The sequence below is a fragment of the Gymnoscopelus braueri genome, assembly GCF_963280865.1.
Source record: "Gymnoscopelus braueri genome assembly, chromosome: 20".
NCBI classification, from domain to species: Eukaryota; Metazoa; Chordata; class Actinopteri; order Myctophiformes; family Myctophidae; genus Gymnoscopelus; species Gymnoscopelus braueri.
This window is the reverse complement of record NC_137622.1, coordinates 23,574,450-23,593,397: the sequence shown is the minus strand read 5'-3', so window position 1 is coordinate 23,593,397 and position 18,948 is coordinate 23,574,450. Positions and strand designations below refer to the sequence as shown.

At 42.4% G+C, this 18,948-nt stretch overlaps 1 protein-coding gene across 1 annotated transcript in view; it reads right to left on the bottom strand.

The window, feature by feature from the left end:
- Nucleotides 1-3,336: 3,336 nt before the first annotated feature.
- LOC308075586 (protein diaphanous homolog 1-like) overlaps nucleotides 3,337-18,948 on the bottom strand; it is a gene marked incomplete at its 5' end in the record, with an annotated part of 41,081 nt that continues 25,469 nt past the window's right edge. The window contains one exon of the mRNA XM_080415532.1: nucleotides 3,337-6,074. Coding sequence (XP_080271658.1) covers nucleotides 5,893-6,074 — 182 coding nt within the window. The 3' untranslated portion in view covers nucleotides 3,337-5,892. The remainder of the gene's footprint in view (nucleotides 6,075-18,948) is intronic.

The window sequence follows — 18,948 nt, the reverse complement described above, 5'->3', positions numbered from 1 at the left end:
TGCTGGAAGAATTTAACCCGTTTTTTTATAACACCTAAAATTAAATCAAAACAACTGAAAACAGATCAACCATGCTGGAGACAGTGTGGCCACATGGAAGCGGGCCACGCTCACATATTCTGGAAGTGTCCCAAAATTCAAAAATATTGGCGAGATATCCACGCCACCATAGAGACTGTTCTTGGTTTTGAGATACCTCAGACTTGTACCTTGTTGTTGTTGGGAAATATTCCTGAAGATTTCTTGACACCTGACAAATATTTAATCAAAATCTTTCTAGCAGCAATTAAGAAAGCGATCACGCGTCGCTGGTATCAACAGGATTCCCCAACCAAAGACAATTGGATGGACATAATAAGGGAAATATACAATATGGAAAAACTGACTTTCATACTCAGACTACAAGAGGACAAATCACACAAATACTGGGAAAAGTGGTCATCTCTCTTTCAGCCCATGGACAATGTATAACCAATATGTAATAGAAAAATAACAAAAAATTGTAGACTGCAGCCTAATCGGTTTTTTTTGTTTTGTTTTCTTTCATGTTTTTTGTACTATCCTTTTTTATTTTATTTTACTGTTTTTTATCCCCCCCACTTTTTACGTTCTGTCTTGTATTCATGTATGTGTATCTGTCTTTTGAAAATCTTTTGTTCCAATAAAAATTGAGTTAAAAAAAAAAATGTCACTTGCCAGGATGTAGAACTCTTCAGTGTTGTAGTCTGGGGTCATCTCTTTTGGCTCTTGTAGCCGTGTACATGGCTCCTATGGCTCGGAGTAGGTTGGGAGGGACTGCATAAGCCTTGAGTATCTTCATCATCGTGCCTCTGAGTATTGAATCAAATGCCTTTTTGAAATGAATAAAACACAATGCATGACATAGGGTATAGTATAGGATATAGAATTTGCCTCTGTATTGGGAAATTAGTATACGTGTACAAAATACTGATATAGTACATTTGAAAATAATTCATAACATTTTTGCATAGTTGTATATATTGCAGTAATAATGTGTGGTTATCACACCTGGACACCGTTTGTGAAGCCCTGCTCTACTGTATCTCAGTGTTTTAAACCCCCATCGCTGAAAATGTTTACCGTTTCTGTTCCAGATCATCAGTCTGTTCCTTTAACTCCTCCTCTCTATTTCAAGATCTCATCATTCCATCCCAGAGATCCTGCCCTGACGCTCCCATCAAGCCACCTGACCTCAACACACACACACACACACACACACCCACACACACATGATTCATGCCTGTGTCATGGCAGAGGGGAAATGAAGAGCCCTGCTGAGGGAAGGATGAGGCTGATGGAGGGAGAAGCAATGGAACACCGTGGAATGGAATGTGGAGGACTGCATTGGGACATTAAAGAGGAGGAGAGGAAATGGGTGTGTCGTGTGCATATTTGCACACCAGCATCCACGTGTATGTTAAGACAGTCATGCTGAGTGTTAATGTAACTCCAAAAGTGCAAAAATGTAGGCTAAGGGTTGATTTTTACACTTTCAGCTAAGAAGATGAAAGCACCATTATGTCATTACAGTGGCTAAAACCAATCCTTGACCTCACAAACACAAACTTGCTTAACCAGGCCACTCCCAATACAGTGACTGCACGCAAGCATTCACGCACACGCGCGCACACACACACAGCATGTGGGTGACCACACATACACACAACCACTTCAGTTCAGAGACATCATTCCGAGCACACAAGTAGACGGACGGGCGGACACACACACACACACACACACACACACACACACAGTCAATAGCAGAGTGCCACAGTGCATTTATGGCTTTATTTTGATTAGGATCACATGCTACAGAATGACTGGCTGGTTATTTATGTCTTCAAAGGAGAGGAAGAATGACTCACACACACACACACACACACACACACACACACGCACGCACCCTCTCTTTTATTGTCAGAGGAGATCCATTAATGGCCTATATTTCACACATGGTGTGCGTGTGTGTGTGTGTGTGTGTGTGTATGTGTGTAAGCAGATCTAGCAAATGATGAAAGGGAGTCAGAGCTCCTTGGTTGAATTACTTGACCCATTAATGAGAGCAAAGGTGAAAGGTAGGGTTCACTAAGGACTTAGAGCTGTAGTTCACACTCTGAATGACAGCTGGTATACATTTCAAGGCTCTGAAAAATCACAATCACAATCTTCCTATTTTTTTTATGTGGAACTCCTCCCTAGAAGATTATTTCCACTGATATTCATTTCGCTCCATTAGTTTGGATTATCTAAAACTCCATCAGAAAACGGACTACATTATATTACAGTATATCTATTGCATAATTTTCTATGCCATCACAGAGATGAGTGCTGCAGATGTTCTGCATGTTTGAAATGAATTCAAATTCACCTTCATTTTGTATAGTCTCCCACAGAATTTCCGACACTTGGGTGATTTTGTCCAGCTCTTTTGTTGACATGCCATGGTATGGTGTTTTCTGGTGTGTTCCCTGGCAGACAAGGCTAAGAAGCACATGAAGTTTATCACTGGAAATTATGACATATCCTGGTTGAAGTGATAAGATTTGTTTGACTTAATGCAGGGATCACATTAACTCTGAATCTATCAAGGACGAGGGGACATGGAGAGGGAGGGGGGAGGGAGGGATAAATAGTGTGAGGTGTACAATGGCAGGAAAGTAGAAAGGGGAGACACGATGAAACACTGTCGGATGGACCCGTGTCATACGACACACATATTTTGTCGTATGACTGTGCCACTTAACTAAAACAGATTTTAAACTAAGGGACCCGGCTGTACAGGCATAGTGCTCTTGATGTCTTTCTCACACACTTGTTTGTACAAGTGACGGATAATGTAGAAGACTAGCAGATGTAAGCTAGGAAAATAACTACATACGGTAAGCCACAGAAACACATGTATCCTGAATTTGTGTCAGTGAAAATGACACATCCCATTGTATATTCTACTACTGGCATTTATACTATGCTGCCATATAACAGTGTTTATACTGTAAGAGTGAGAGAGACGAGCGAGGGACAGATAGAAAGAGTTTTGCTCTTCCCCTCTCTGTAACCCCAGAGAAATGGGCTTTAAATGGAATTTCCTCTGGCAAAGAACCAGGAACAACTCTGATTTTGACAACTCACACAGACACATGCGCGTATGCAAACTCTCGCTCACACACTAACACACGCGCACACACACACACAGACTGCTTTCTATCATAACATCCTCAACACAGGCACACTACCAGATGAGATGAGTACATGGTGTGAGAATTCATAAAGCATATACAGTACATTTTTACAAGACTGAAAGAATGACAGAGTGGATTTACTGAAGACATTGTTTAATGGTTTTGTGTAGCGAACAGAATGAACAACTACGTGGATTATTCAGTATACATACCAGCGCTCTTTCCAACAAACGACAAAAAAAGAAATACTCTCCATTGACATACATTAAAAATGTATCAACCATAAAAATTCACATAGAAAAGAATCTCTTAAAAAACAAAAGAAAAACAAATGAATCAGAACAGAAGGAATGAATTGTTTGGAAAAAAGAAAAGAAAACATCCAGTGATGTTTTGATATCTTCTTTATGAACCTCAATGTTAAACAAATGTCATCATTTCAATACAGGTTTCAAAGAGTACATGGCATCGAGTCCATCTATCAACGGGTGAAATGCCACACAAAGGTTGACACAACATTGCTGTTGAGTTTCTGGCTATAGTTCAGCCACAACCTGACAGTGTAAATGTTTCTTTGAGTATGAGGAAGACATTCGGCTTGTTTGCTTGTGCTTGACTTGACTTACAGTACAGCAGGCAGGGTAATCTGAAGGATGTGCTAGCACCGCTAAGGTTGGATATCAATTACTTACACTTACAGTATTAGGTGACTACTATTATCAAAAGTTGGCTCTGGCAATTGAACATATTCACATGGCAGCCATTTTGCTCTTACGTCATACTCAGGTATGACATAAGAGAAAAGGGGTGAAATGCTTTGATGAGAGGGATGACTCAGACTGTGGGAGGATTGAAAGATGAGAGAATGAATGAGGAAGAGTGGACAGTGGAACAAAGCAGGACGTTTTTCCTTTCACTTTTCAAGTGCCTTTGAGCTAACTGGTGGATGTACAGTATTGTGTCTATATAGGAATAAATATGAAAGAGGATCCTGTTGGATTTTAAGCTGGGACATCATGGCAACGTTGTGATGGCTACTTGAATACAAAAAGCAAGGCCAGGCATTCGGCAAGTGCTAACTATGTTCAGCTAAACGCACACACACACACGCATATGAAGAAATGCAAGCACGAACATAGACGTGTGTCTGCAGTTTTTGGGCAGGTTTCCAGTGTGCAGTACATCCCGAGCAGGAAGAAAACAGTGCTGTTTATGAAATCTAGCATTTATGACAGTACAGTAATTACAGATGGCTGCACATACTGTACGTGCATGTGCACAGAGACGTGCGCACCAACAGACACAAGCAAAAAGCTGCTCACACTAACTAAATATACCCAGCTGACTTCATTCAAACAGACAGACATCCTAACCACACAAACACAGGCATGCAAACTTTTCTCCGGCTGGGAACTGGTATGGAAACACACATCCAAGAATAATTATAAGTTGGTTCTAATGACTCATCAATGGGACATTATTGACCTTATTACTGCCTTTCACCTAATCTTTTCTCTATAGTGGATTCTAAGATCAGAAAAGAAGACAAGAAGAACGGGTACAGTCCAGTGCCCCTTTGTCGATGTATAGCCGGAATAATGTGGTGCCTATTGTTAACAAGTGTAAAATAAGTGGTATTTTATACCACAAATAGCACATCTACAAGCTCACAATGCGTCACAACGCAACGGCTATTTAAGCCAAAGATATTTAGTGTAGGGGGGGAAAGGGAGGGGGCCAATAGGTGACTCCGGTCAATGAAGTATATAAGGGTTTAAAGTGGTTAAACGGCAACTAACTCAATTATCAATATGCACCTGGGAGCATACAATCCCTTCTCGGTGAGTAAAACATTCCCACCATGTGATGATAACTGCTGGTGAAAAGGGGTTTGATTGGTCCACACACCAGCCAAAGGCTAAATAATAAATGGGCAGAACAAGGGCTGAAATGACAAGACTGCATCCATATTGATTGGCACTTCTTTCTTAACATACATGTAAAACATTAACATTAACATACAGTATATCAGACAAAAGCAATAATGCAAAAATGATTCACAGGTTTTGAACAAAAACCCTACAAAAAAAGAATGAAAGAAGCGTAAGTGTAAAGTGGTCTCGGCCTGGGACGTCGGGAAGACTTCATGTCATTACTGCATCACGGTATGTCCAGTTTCAAATAAACGCCCAATCACAAGAAGATTAGGAATCACTGTACCTGTGCAGAACAAAAACAAAAAAGCCAAACAGACAGATCCCTCCTGAGTAAGTCTTTGGATTCTCCCAATATAACAGACATTGATATAGAAAGAGAGAGAGAGAAAGAGAAAAAACAGAGATGTGCAGTGAGCGTTTTAAAGTTTCTATGGCAGTTGCAAAGGTCCGATAGAGCAAGTTTAGTGGCCAAAGAGAGAGGCCAGCCCTCATCCACTGACCCTCCCACCGTCCGTCCCCCAAAATACATACGGTATAGTCCTTCCAGTCCGGTGGTCCCTTTTGATAAGGAGGGGGCGGAGCAACACACGCCACTTTTCATTTTAAGCTGATATTTGAGTGAACAGAAAACACGTTACCTCTGGACACTGATCTCAGAGCAGATTCATAGTATTGGCGAAGGAATGGATCTGGATGAGAGATGGCTGACCCCCAGATCTGTGCTCAAAGGCAACACCGTCTTCTTTCAGAGTGTCTTAACTGGACCGAGACAGTGCGTCCTCCAATAAGTCCTCCAATGATCCCGCCCCTTCTAGTTTCGGCTCCTCCTCTATTTTCATCTTCTTCTTGGGTGTTTTGCTGGATGGGACGGCGTCCTCCTGCATCAACTCTTTAGCCAGGATGTTGGTCACTGCATGACCAGCTCGTCGGTGGTTGGCTGAGACAGAGAGAGAGAGGGGGGGGGGGGGCATAAACTCAATTAATGGTCACATTCATGTCAAATACCCAGATCCAGATATGCCAGTGCATGCCTTGAGGTGACATATCTGTAACTGAAGCGCATGCAGCACAGCCATTGATGTCAGTCAGCGATAGATGCCCTCACTGCAAACACTGTAAACGCAGTTCAATCAACTGAAATGCAGTCTGTATGAACACACAAAAACCACAGCATTCGACAGATGACACACACACACATGCGTGAGCATGTGTCTTGCAGGACATTTACATGAAAAGAGACGTATGGATGGATGGAAGCACGGAAAATGAATTGCTGTGTATGTATGTGTGTATATCATAGTGCAACATCCTTACTGCTCATGTCAGATAAGACCTACTTTTACGTGATCCTGATTGGGGGGTGGGGGAGTAGGAGTGGAAGGAGAAAAAGGAGAGGATGAGAGAGACAGAATGGGAAGATATAAATAGAGAGAGAGAGAGAGGAGCTACTAAACCATAGGGAGTGACAAAGGGGTGAGATGCTTTGATGAGAGGGATGACTCATACTGTGGGAGGATTGAAAGACGGGAGGGTGAATGGGGAAGAGGGGAACATGGATAGAGACTCAGAGAGAGACTCAGCGAGAGAGAGAGAGAGAGATGGAAATGGAAATGGAACGACTGTGACAGATTGTGCCCTGAGGATGCAGTGTTGTTTTTATTCTTTTACCTGCTTAGTCTGTGAATTCCTCTGTACACCCCCACATACACCAGCAGCTCTCTCTCTCTCTCTCTCTCTCTCTCTCTCTCTCACCCCCCCACCCAACCCTTTGCCGCTCTATATTTTCCTGCATGGGAGGACAGCTGTGCGGCAGCGGCCATTTTGAATTATATAGGTCAGTGGGAGATTGTGTTGTGTGCTTGGGGTTGTTGTGGTGTGAGAACATATATACAGTATATATACAGTACATATGTTTAGAGCTATTCAAGCGAGACAACAAACATGTGAACAAGAGCACAGTACACATGTGTTAAAAGACACGTGCAGACACGTGCACACACACACACACACACACACTTGCAGTAATATATCAAGTTCCTGTTCAGCTGCGAAACTAAGGTAGTTAGACCCTGCTGTACGTCATGATGTAAACAGGAGGACCACACATGCAAATGATCCATGGATATACAAACACTGCACTCACACACATGGTTCTGATGGAAATTAACACAACACAATAAACACACAGGCAGTTGCATGTGCACGAATGCTCGTGCATACGCACACACATCTTTACCGGGCAGGTCTCCAGGATTAGCTCTGACAAAGACACGATTGAGTCTGGGGAGGAAGAGCAGGAGAGAGAGAGTGAAAGAAAGAGAAGGAGGAAGAGAACGGTTAGGCATCCCGTTAACACTTGACTTCTTTAAACCCGAGTCTCAGCTGGCCTGATCAACACAGACAGTTGGGGTATCACATTATCACCACACACACACACACACACACACACATTTCCTCTCCATGTCTACCCCAGCTCCACTTTCATCTTCCTTCGAGTCCCTCCATCAACTCACTAATTAGATATTATGCAAATGACCTCGATAGACAGATAAACCTGTGCTATACAGAGACTTGTCCCAAAAACCCAGCCCACGTCTGTCAACGTAGATCCTCTCTCTCCGTCTCACTGTCAGAAGAGAAGACAGAATGGTGTAGGAGAATGGAGGGATAAGAGTCAATAAGTGACCGTCAAACAATCAGGGGGGAGAGATAAATTAGAGAAAGCTACCTTTGGGTAGGTTTACCTTCCATTCCGTTATAGTTTCATAAAACTGAAAGTGCTGGAAGTGCTTCAAATATTGTGATGGATAGCTCAGAAGAAGAATGTTCATCCCTTAACATAAGATTTGTCATTGTATGGATGCAATTTTTGATTAGAATAATGCACTAAGACAAAAAGCGAGGTACCGCTTTCATGCACAATATTGATGAGGACAGATCACAACATATTCTCTGCCTGTTGGTTTGCAACTAGAATGGCACCGACTCCAAAAGCAGACATCACACTCCTGGGATGCTGTGTTTTCAATATTGAGTCTACATGGACCGCATTGCAGATTATCCTGAATGTTGAAAAGCGACGCTGAAGGGGTACCCAGTGTGTTGACCCTGACACAGAGGGGTCCTCCTGACCAAGCATCATGTTATCATGTTATCATAGTAACGTGTTATCATGGTAACATCATGTGATGAGTGAGAATGTGTTGCACAATTATGACGTAAGAAAAGCTGGTCGCCGCCGTGTGAACTGAAAACTAAGACACTGTAGCTTTTTAGACTGAAAAATCAAGGGAAAATTATGTGTTTGATACCTGTCAGTGTCAGCAACACGCTCTCACGGGATCTAGCAAGAATGATCACAAACTGTAGCCGTCACGCAGGGTGACCGCACCCACTTAGGAGACCGTTCATACCATTGGCAAGGCTTTGAATGCGGTATCTTCACCATTAAAGGAGCATTTCACCCCTGGAAGAACTTACAGTCACTCAATGTTAATAATATTTGTAGTAGATAACAGTAGCAAAATTGGAAATTTGCACCCTATGGCCAGAAAAATATAGAAGTCTGTGTGTTTGACTGGGGTTTGACTGGACTGCTGCATTACTACAATGACCATAATGCTTTGGGGCACTGCCGCTGACTGACTGACTGCTGCTGATTGAACTACACCTGTAGTCACCTGCAGTCATGTAGTCAGGAAATAAGGTGAGATAAAGAGACTATGAGTCAAATGACTCATAGTATCTGAGGATATGGATAAAAATCTAAAAATACAGATAAAACACAAAAAACACACCAGGATGTTTATGGGTCCTAGACTTCATAAAAATAGGGGTTTGATGCAAAATCGGCAAAATGTCCCTTTAAGGATCTTTCATATGTAAGTTAAGCCATACAGGGTAGTGTCCGAGATAAAATTATGTCAGGCACTCTTCCTGTGTTCAATATCTGCCTACATATTCATCCAAAAACAGCAGAACAAGGCCCTGCCTTAGTGATGTACTAAGACTAACTGTGGTAAATTATTATCTCTTTCCAGCATTTCAGTGAAATGCTGGAAAGTACTCTCTGGATAGTAAAAGCTCAAAGATGACCCTGGCACCAAGGGGCCAAATTCATTCACCTGAATCTTTGCAAGAAAATCCTCCCCTGAAAATGAGCACATGGCCATGCCTCTGACTCAGTTTGAGTTTTCCACCGCCTGAATACCCCCCTGAGAGATGGAACATGGTGCCCACAACAAAGCCTGTGTTTAGCCCCGTTTACTGGTGGGCGTGAGACTGAGTGGAGAGGAAAACAGAACAAAAACATCGTAGTGAAAGGATCACCTGTAACAAATTACACTGCAGGGGACTCCGTAATGACTGGCTGATGAGGAACAAATCTCTTTGTTGTCTAATATACAGTATGTCTGCAGCCCTTTTATGTGTGTGTGAGAAAGAGAGGGGGAGAGATCGAAGTCTGTGAGATACAGACATATTAAAAAAGACATTTTCGATTATTCAGTATACATGACAAAGTGACATTAAAGGTAATTAAAATGCCTAATATTAACTAAACCCATGTCTAAATAACTCACACTAATAGTGTGAGTTAACATTAACTAAACATAATTAATTCAAACAATGCCTAATCTTAACTATGCCCCTGACCAATGAGTCTGGGTGTGCTTTTTGACAAAAGCAGGTGCAAAAATCAAAAATAAACTAAATCACGTGTCCTAAAACATGATGGGTACATGAATAGGCATGCTAAATGACCTCAGCCATCTTTATGCACTTCCCATTCACTGTCCTATTCACCAGCGCACCAGTGGCATGCTAGCTGGAGCAGTGACCGAATAACATGATGATGTGTTTCTAGATGCATACACTGTGATGGGTCTCCATCAAAGTGTCTCCAGTTTATCAGGGGCTCAGATCGCCCTCTTCAGGCCACAGTAGGCAATACAATGCTGCTTCTCAGTGGAGGCACTGTGGGAATGGGTGACGTCATTTAGAACTTCTGCAAATAGCAACTGTAACAGCTGGACTAAATGATCGTGTGTTTGTGGGAGTTTGTTGGAGTGTACTATATATCCGAGAGTATACTCTATTATAATTTATGTGTGAGTATACGTGATGAATTTTGGTAAAGTATCTGATTGGTGTATGTATATGGTTGTGGTCCTTTGTTGTGCCAGGGTGCATTTGTGAAGTCATTGCCCCTTTAGAAATGCTTTGATTGGTGTGTCTCTCATTGAACTCTATAGTGTGTATTCGTCTGTGTGTATGTGTGTCAATGACTACTGTGTGGGCACAACTGGTTCCTTTGCTGTTTTTCTTAAAGAGCAGGCTGTCTGCAGAGCCAGCGTGTGCCTCTATTGTTGCTGGTCCTTTATCTGATTTTGTCTGTTGTGATTGGTCAACCAGACTCTGTTACGATTGGTCGGTTTTGGGCAGGGTCCTGACCTGGCAGATGGTTCTATAGAGGGTGTTTAGATACTTATGTCATTCCTTCACACAACACACTTTCATTGCATCAAATACACTTAAGAACACCTGCATGTGCGCACACGCACAAAAGCGCCATGTATCTGTAACAGTGGTCAAGGGTGTGTGTGTAGGCCTTGAACTGATATGTGTGGGGTGTGAAAATAAGTGTGTGTGATAACATTTGAAAAGGCATGCGAGGCTGTCTTCACGAATGTGCAAGAGTATGTATTGGTATGCAAACATGCATGCCGTGTCTTTGTGTTGGTAGGCGAGCATCTGGCGTGTGTGCTGGTGGTGTGTTTTAGAATGTGTCTGCGTGGGGACACACACACGCATAAAAGGAGCAACCCAGACAGACGGAGGGGTAGGCAGCTGTGGTCCCTGCATGCTCTCTTTCCAAACACACAGACACACACACACACACACACACACAGGGTAGGGGGTCAGAGGTGAGGCCATGCATCTCCTCAGCCTCGTGGCTCTCCATTCAGTCAGATGGCTGTGACACAATGAGCATGACAACAACTTCAACAGGGCCCCAAACACCCCTTTAACTCCTAGTGTGACGTATGCAGACTCTACAGCTGTGAAGGGAGGAACAGGAGGGAAGGGGAATGAATCGATAAAGACTGAATGGTTCAAAGGTTCTGAAATGCGTTAAAAACACAGGGTATGAATACACTACTGCTTGTAAATCTGCTGATTAAAAAAATAAATCTTATGGATATAGGAAAAATAGGAAACATCTGGAATATTTTTTAACATTTTAACCGCACAAATATTGTATGGGGGTCCCCTGGCATCAAATATTTTCAGTTCCAAGGCCAAATAATATCTATACTATAATATCTCCAAAGTTGGAGTTAGGTGGTTTGACCGACAGTTTGAGGATCTAATGGAGTTGGATTTTTTATCATTGGTTCAATATTTGTAAATCTACACACAGACGTAAAGGGTGTTCAATAGCACTGATTTATATAATCAGACAGCGACAATATCCATTTTGGGGGGTGGTGGGGGTTGGGGGGGTCTTTGACATGAAAATATATGAGAACCACTGCTGTGCACGCACGTGCACACACACACACACAAAACTTTCTGTCTCGTCTTTATAACGTTATGTTCAAATATATATTTTTAAACAAAAGGATGTGTCTGAAACTTTCATTGATGAATGATGTCACAGACACCAGACTCACTACTTTAACAGGACACTGACAAATGTTCAGGTGATGTACTATATAGAGACCATTAGAAACTGTTTATCAAAGTGCAAATTGAGGTACACACGTACAGTACTGTAGATTTCATGTCGCTCAGGTCTACAAGTGACTTACTTTATGGAAGGGTATTTTACAAGGCAAACTATAATTTTATTTTCTCCTTTGGTTATATTTTGTTTAAAACATTTTCCTTTTCCAACACTCCAATCTATGGGGCAACTTAAGAACTTGGTCTGAGTTCACTATAGAATATGTGTATTCACCGCTAGGCTTTCTGAAATTTTCCCACTCTGACTCACTTTACAGAGAACTGTACTAACAGCTTGGGGTGAAAAGCTTTGCTGAGCTCACTTTTCAAGATGAAACACAATACTTTATAAAACCATGATTTATCTTTGTCATGTCTGTGCTTCACTTGAGACAACTGAAGACACCTACTGGCTTCAGTTACAAGAAAACTAAACAAAAAATGCATGTCCCCCCACAAAAGACATGCATGTTAGGAGCATGTCCTTGATCAAAGGCACTTGCCTTAGGCTATGTTCACACTGGCACCCCGAATCAGATTTTAACATTCCTTAGCCTTGTTCATAGTGCATAAAACCAATCTGGCTCTAATCTGGACAGGAAATCAGTCTGAACAAGGCCTCAGAGACAGAGCTGGTAACTGGGCTCCAGAGAACAGCTGCCCCAACTCCTAGTAGCTAGGATGATTAAATGCAGGGGACAATTATGTGTGTAAATAAACTGTAAGCTTGCTTTTGTTAGTTATATAGTTTCTTCTTTTTTTCCTCATTATTATAAACATTTTTATGCTCAATGCTAAGCGGGCCGACAACCTTGGATACATAGGCCTTTATTTATTCCTGTCACCGGGAAAATCCTGTCACTAGCGTCAAGAAACGCATCTCTGGGGTCTAAAGAGTATTCAGGGGGAGTGGCAGCCCGATGGCACAGAACTAGGGCAAGGGGGGTTAGGGTTGGTCAAATTAAAAATCGTATTTACCATGCAGGCTATTTTAACAGCTCAGCAACCATGTCGTGAAGTTGTGTATCACATAATCTAATCATGACTGTTAAATCTACTGAAAGTACTGAAAAGAGATGACAAAACAACACACACCCAAACACATGCACACAAAACATAGTTAGTTCCACTGCCTTCATTTGTATAAGAAACTTTCAACTGATGGAAGAACTAAAACAGAGTTTACTTCAATCTGGAAGTAGTCTAGGAATATGCTTGTTTTATCTTTAACATACATGAGGGGACATAAATGCTGTATAATGTTAATGTGTGGATGTGTAGGATTTATAAATGTAAATACAAACATTTATAATGTGACGCAAATTGAGATTGACTTGACTGACTCATGTTTTTCATTAAGTGCCCTGTGTGGGTGCATGATACATTAAAGAGGAGATAATAATAACAAAACCCATATATGTTAAACAGATGGGATGTTTTCATATTCAGTATATCGGTAGAACTGGAGCCAGGATGTACCTCCTACAACTCTGCTAAAATAAGACGACTGACTTATCCAACCAGTCAAACACACAAAACACTTGTATAAAGTTGTGCAAGGGGTGTGTGTGTGTGTGTGTGTGTGTGTGTGTGTGTGTGTGTGTGTGTGTGTGTGTGTGTGTGTGTGTGTGTGTGTGTGTGTGTAGACTCTTACTGGCCACAAACACTGTGTGGGTTCACGGCTTAGGGCCCTGCCTAGCTGTAAGGCACCATGTGGTTAACTGGAAAACTGCAGCCTTTGAATGTCGGCGTGGAAAAATGAGCTCCTAACAAAGCTGTGATGGCTGAAAAAAAACCACAGCGAGGCTTCACACCCTCCACATTAGACATGGAAAAGCACATAGTGGCGCAACAGGATATGGAAAAGACAAGATGGATGAGAGAGAGAGAGAGAGAGAGAGAGAGAGAGAGAGAGAGGAGGAGGAGGAGGCAGGAAACAGACATGTGATACATACACACACACTTATATTTTCCTTCTCTGTCTCTCTCACTGCCACAGTGAATTTTGCCGAAGCGCGCGTGCACAACCAGACACTTCCTGTTGGGGAGCGTGAGGTGGTGTAACAGTTTTTGGGGGGTGACAGGCTGAGCCCCTGAGTGGGCCCCACTCTGCCTCCTACTCAGCTCTTTCCTGACTCCCTCTCACCCCCTGCCCCCTCCACTACAAAGCACACACACACACACACACACACACACACACACACACACAGTTTGGTGGGGAGGATATTTGTTTTTTAATCTGTCTCTGGAGAATGCCAGGAGAGTGAATCAGAGGACCCCAGGATCACACCTCCTAGTTGACCCTGTGTTTTACTGCCTAGCTTATGCTATGCTATCAAGCCATGCACACACGCATGTAGGAGGAGAGGAGGACGAGGAGGACGAGGAGGTGGGGATTCATTCGCTGAGCACAACGTGACAATGTGGGAGGGGATTAGGAACATGAGAACGAAAGCTAGAACAAAAAGAAGAAAGAAATATATAAAAGACAATGAAAGAAGGAAGGAAGAAAACAAAAAAAACTGAATACAGGCAAGCAAGAAAACAAAGAGAGAGAAAATAGACAAAACAAGAAAGGGTGGGGAAAAAAGGAGGTAAAGGAGTGTAGCAGTAAAGCAGTGCAGCTCCTCTCGAGCTGTGAGCTATTCCAAACATTCCACTCTACAGCAGCGTTTCACATCTGGATCCCATTGAAAGAGGTATTGGGTTACACGCCATCTCCCCCAGTCTCTCTTATGTGTGAATACTCACCACGCACAAATATATTCTCTCTCTCTCTCTCCCCCTAAAGTCTCCCCACTCGGTCCTGGTCTCAGGTAATGGACATCAAACCTGTTTTCCCCGTTCACACGTTTCCTGGTACAAGGACTCCTGTGACTCGGGTACTACAACAAGGCCCTGCATGTGTTGGGTATATGAGCTTACCAGTAATGCGTGCTAGCCTGTAAAGCTACTACATGCGTAAGATGAGTCCTATAGTAAGTCAACCTAACTGGATCGGGCAGTGGGCCAGGGCAGCGGAGGAAAAGCAGCTAACCAGATTACAGGCCTGCCTCTAGCCCTCTACAGGCTTACAGACTGAACGACATGGCTGATGGAAAATCAATACAAACCACAGACACACACACACATATACTGTATGTAAGTATGTACTAGCATATCGTCGCTTTCGGGCGCAAACTTTATATATCCAAAACCGCTACTCTGCAGGATAAGGAAAAAATAAACTCTGTTCCCATGGATCCAATGTAGTCATTATCTAGTCTTAAGCTCTTGGTTAAATATGTATAAAGCCCACAGACAGACTTTAACAATTTTCAACCTGGCATCCCTATTTTGGGTCATTGTAGGTGAACATTTTCAAAAATATCAAAAATAGCCGATCTACAAGCTCACAGCACATCACATCATGATGCATTTTGAGGTTGTGGATCAGCAGTTTTCACTACTTTAGCTTTACACAGTCAAGCACTATTTACTTGTGTAATGTCCGGTAGTATGGGCATCTTTTCCCCCTCACAATATCTTGTGGAAGATTTACAAGGGTTGTTGAGTCAAAGACTTCTACAAATATGGACGTTTACTGCATGACATGATGTACAATGCATTCTGAGTGACATTAATCGCCCCAGGACAGATGTTTCGCAAAAGCATCTTAACAAAAAGCATGTGGAACAAAGGGCACAGCTCTCTTGTTCATGTGGAAACCCGAACGCTTTCAACACATATTTCACCCAGTCCAACTGAACGCCAGCGTCTGAACACACACATCCATCTCCAGAGATGGGAAGTAACGAAGTATAAGTACTTCGTTACTGTAACGAAGTACTTTTTTCGAGTATCTGTACTTTACTGAGTACTTATTTTTCTGACTACTTTTTACTTTTATCCGTTACATTTTAACACAAGTACTAGTACTTTCTACTAGATACATTTTCAAAACAGGCTCGTTACTTTAAAAAAAGAAGCGCGCCGGGTAGAACGTCAGTAGCTCTGGCCAGAGTGAGTCACACACACCGGTGTGTAACATAGCCTAGTGCAAATGTCTACTTCCTGTAACAAGACTAAAAAATAAAACTAGTGTTCACTAATCATATTACCAGATGCTCTTATTTTGAAATCATTTTTCCTCGTTTTTAGAGGAAGTGTGTTGTGTTGCTGCCACCATGACGCTGATCTATTAGTGAAACTCGGGGGAAATGTTAACAAAAACTTTACGTGGATTATAAACGCAGATTTGGGCCAAAATTCATATTAACGATATGAAACCATGCTCATGTGTCTTAAACACGTTGGAAGTGCGTTCTTTTTGAACCTCCGAAGCATTAGGTGAGTGGTTATTAGTTATATCATGATGCTGGCTATTAAAAGTAGTTCTACTCTGTGTGTGTAAAGACAAAAGTCCGCACAACTGTAGCTTTGGTTTTAAAAAAAGTCAAAAAGTCTACATGGTCTTCAGGTGCACAACTTTTCGGTCAATTCTGGCTTTGCAAAGCCATAGCTCGTTAGCTGTGTGTGTGTGTGTGTGTGTGTGTGTGTGTGTGTGTGTGTGTGTGTGTGTGTGTGTGTGTGTGTGTGTGTGTGTGCGTGCGTGCGCATAGGCTCACTTGCTGTGTTTGAATGAAGAACAGTACAGACAGACAGACAGACACACACATGGCATTAACAACTTGTTAATGCCATCTCTTGCTCTGTCTGTCTGTCTGTAGTATGGTAACAGGATTGGTGGGCAAACTGTCTACATCTGGTCACCTCGATGTAAAATTGGCTATTTTGTTCAAACTGTAAAAAAGGACCCCTTAGCTGAGAGAGAGATGAAGCAGGGATCCCTTAGCTGAGAGAGAGATGAAGCAGGGACCCCCCTAGCTGAGAGAGATGAAGCAGGGACCCCTTAGCTGAGAGAGAGATGAAGCAGGGACCCCCCTAGCTGAGAGAGAGATGAAGCAGGGACCCCTTAGCTGAGAGAGATGAAGCAGGGACCCCCCTTTAGCTGAGAGAGAGATGAAGCAGGGACCCCTTAGCTGAGAGAGAGATGAAGTAGGGACCCCCCTGAGAGAGAGATGAAGCAGGGACCCCTTAGCTGAGAGAGATGAAGCAGGGACCCCCACTACATATTGAATAAAATTGTGTTGCAGATTAAACATTTTCATAGATAGCTTAGGCTGTCATCAGTGTTGTGTAAATTAATGTTTTTCAGACATTTAACCACTTAAAACCTTCAATAGGCTACTTAGTACTTGATTTGCTCCTTTTCCCCCCTACACCAAACCTCTTTGCCGAAAATAGCCGATCTACAAGCTCACAACGCCTTGCAGCGCGAGGCGTTGTGAGCTTGTAGATCGTCTATTTTCGGCTAATGTTCCCCTGAGAACAGGGATGCTATAGGGTTCAAGTGGTTAATGTAAAAAAAAAACATTCTATCACACAAAGATTTGGCGGACCCCTATAGTAGCTCTGAGGAGCCCCTAGGGGTCCCGGACCCCCTGTTGAAGACCCCTGGTCTAAAGTAAAGTCTATATGATTAGAACATGCATAAACATTCGACAATTAAGGTCTAATATTTCTACAATTGCTACAAATTCCTACAAAACCTGTATATCTAGTCATTTTGGCGCATAAACTAGAAGTTGAAGGATACAGTAAGTCTGATAATGATGTACTGAGCATGTTCACATGTTAACATTTTGGACAAAATAGCCAATTTTACATCGAGGTGCCCAGATGTCCCTAGTGCCCACCTAACTGTATCCTGTAGTATAGCTGAATAGGATGGGGTAGGACTCCGCTACTGTAACATCAGTTACATCAGTTAACATCAGTCATAATGGTGGTAGCCTACTGGAGAAGCAAATATTTTCTCAGGTGGTACTCAGTGTAAACAGGTTGAGAACCACTTATTGATTTCAAGAGTTGGGTCGACTGCTTGTATGATTCGTCACATCACAGTTTGGAAACCAATCCTGGGCCAGTTTTAAGACGTGTGTTTGGTGGGGATCTTTTAAGTTTAATAGCCTTGGGGTACAATTGGCTTTGCACAGAAATATCCGGTAAAAATACTTTTACTTTGACTCATAAAGTAAATTTCAGAGCCTGTACTTTTTTACTTTTACTCAAGTAATTATTTGAATGAGTACTTCTACTTTTACCAAAGTAGTTTTTTACTCAAGTAATTGTACTTCTACTCGAGTACAGAATGTCAGTACTTTTCCCATCTCTGTCCATCTCACCGTCCTTCTAAACCAGTGGATTTCAAGCCAGGCAAGTCAAAATCTACAGGCTCACCTGTATTCACAGCCAAATTAGGCTAACCAAAAGCTCACAACGCGCCCCGACATTATGCATTGTGAGCTTCTAGATCTGCTATTTTCAGTATTTCTGAAAATATGTGAAAAACAAAAATAAATAAATAAAATCATTTTAAAATGTTGCCTAAAATGAAAACGCCAGGTTGGAAGCGGTTAAAATGTATTGTCTTAGGGTATAGAATTTGCCTCTGTATAGCGAAATTAGTGTTGATATAGCAAATTGTCACTCTTTGTATAGTTGTATATATTGCAATATGCGTGGTTATCACACAATCACAAGGCACACCTGGTCTGGTCCACACAGTTTGGGAACCACTGAGCTACACAGACTTGGATTCACTCTCCATGTACCTTGGAAACTCTAATTGCCCATAATATCTTACAGCCCCAAACCCCACCCACGCCAATTGCTTCTATTCTCTAGTCTTTCGGCCCGTGCCCACCCACCCCCCTTTGATGTGCCAGGCAGTACCGGCATGGACTTGTGCCCTGTCTGGGGCCAATGCCCAGAACCAGTACCACACCCTGTGCCCTCTGTGCCACGCAACAGATGGAACAGACGCAAAGACACGCAAACAAATCTGTTGTGTGGTGAGAGAGAGGGAGGAAGAGAGAGAGAGAGAGAGACTGAGAGATGTAACAAATGTGTCCATGTACTACATGTGCTTCAGTACCTTCTGTGTACCATATGTGTGAAAGTAAAACATAAATCTATGACTGAGGTAATAAGCAGACAGGCATGTCAGATGGAAATGTGTGCAATGTGCATGTTTCGTGAAG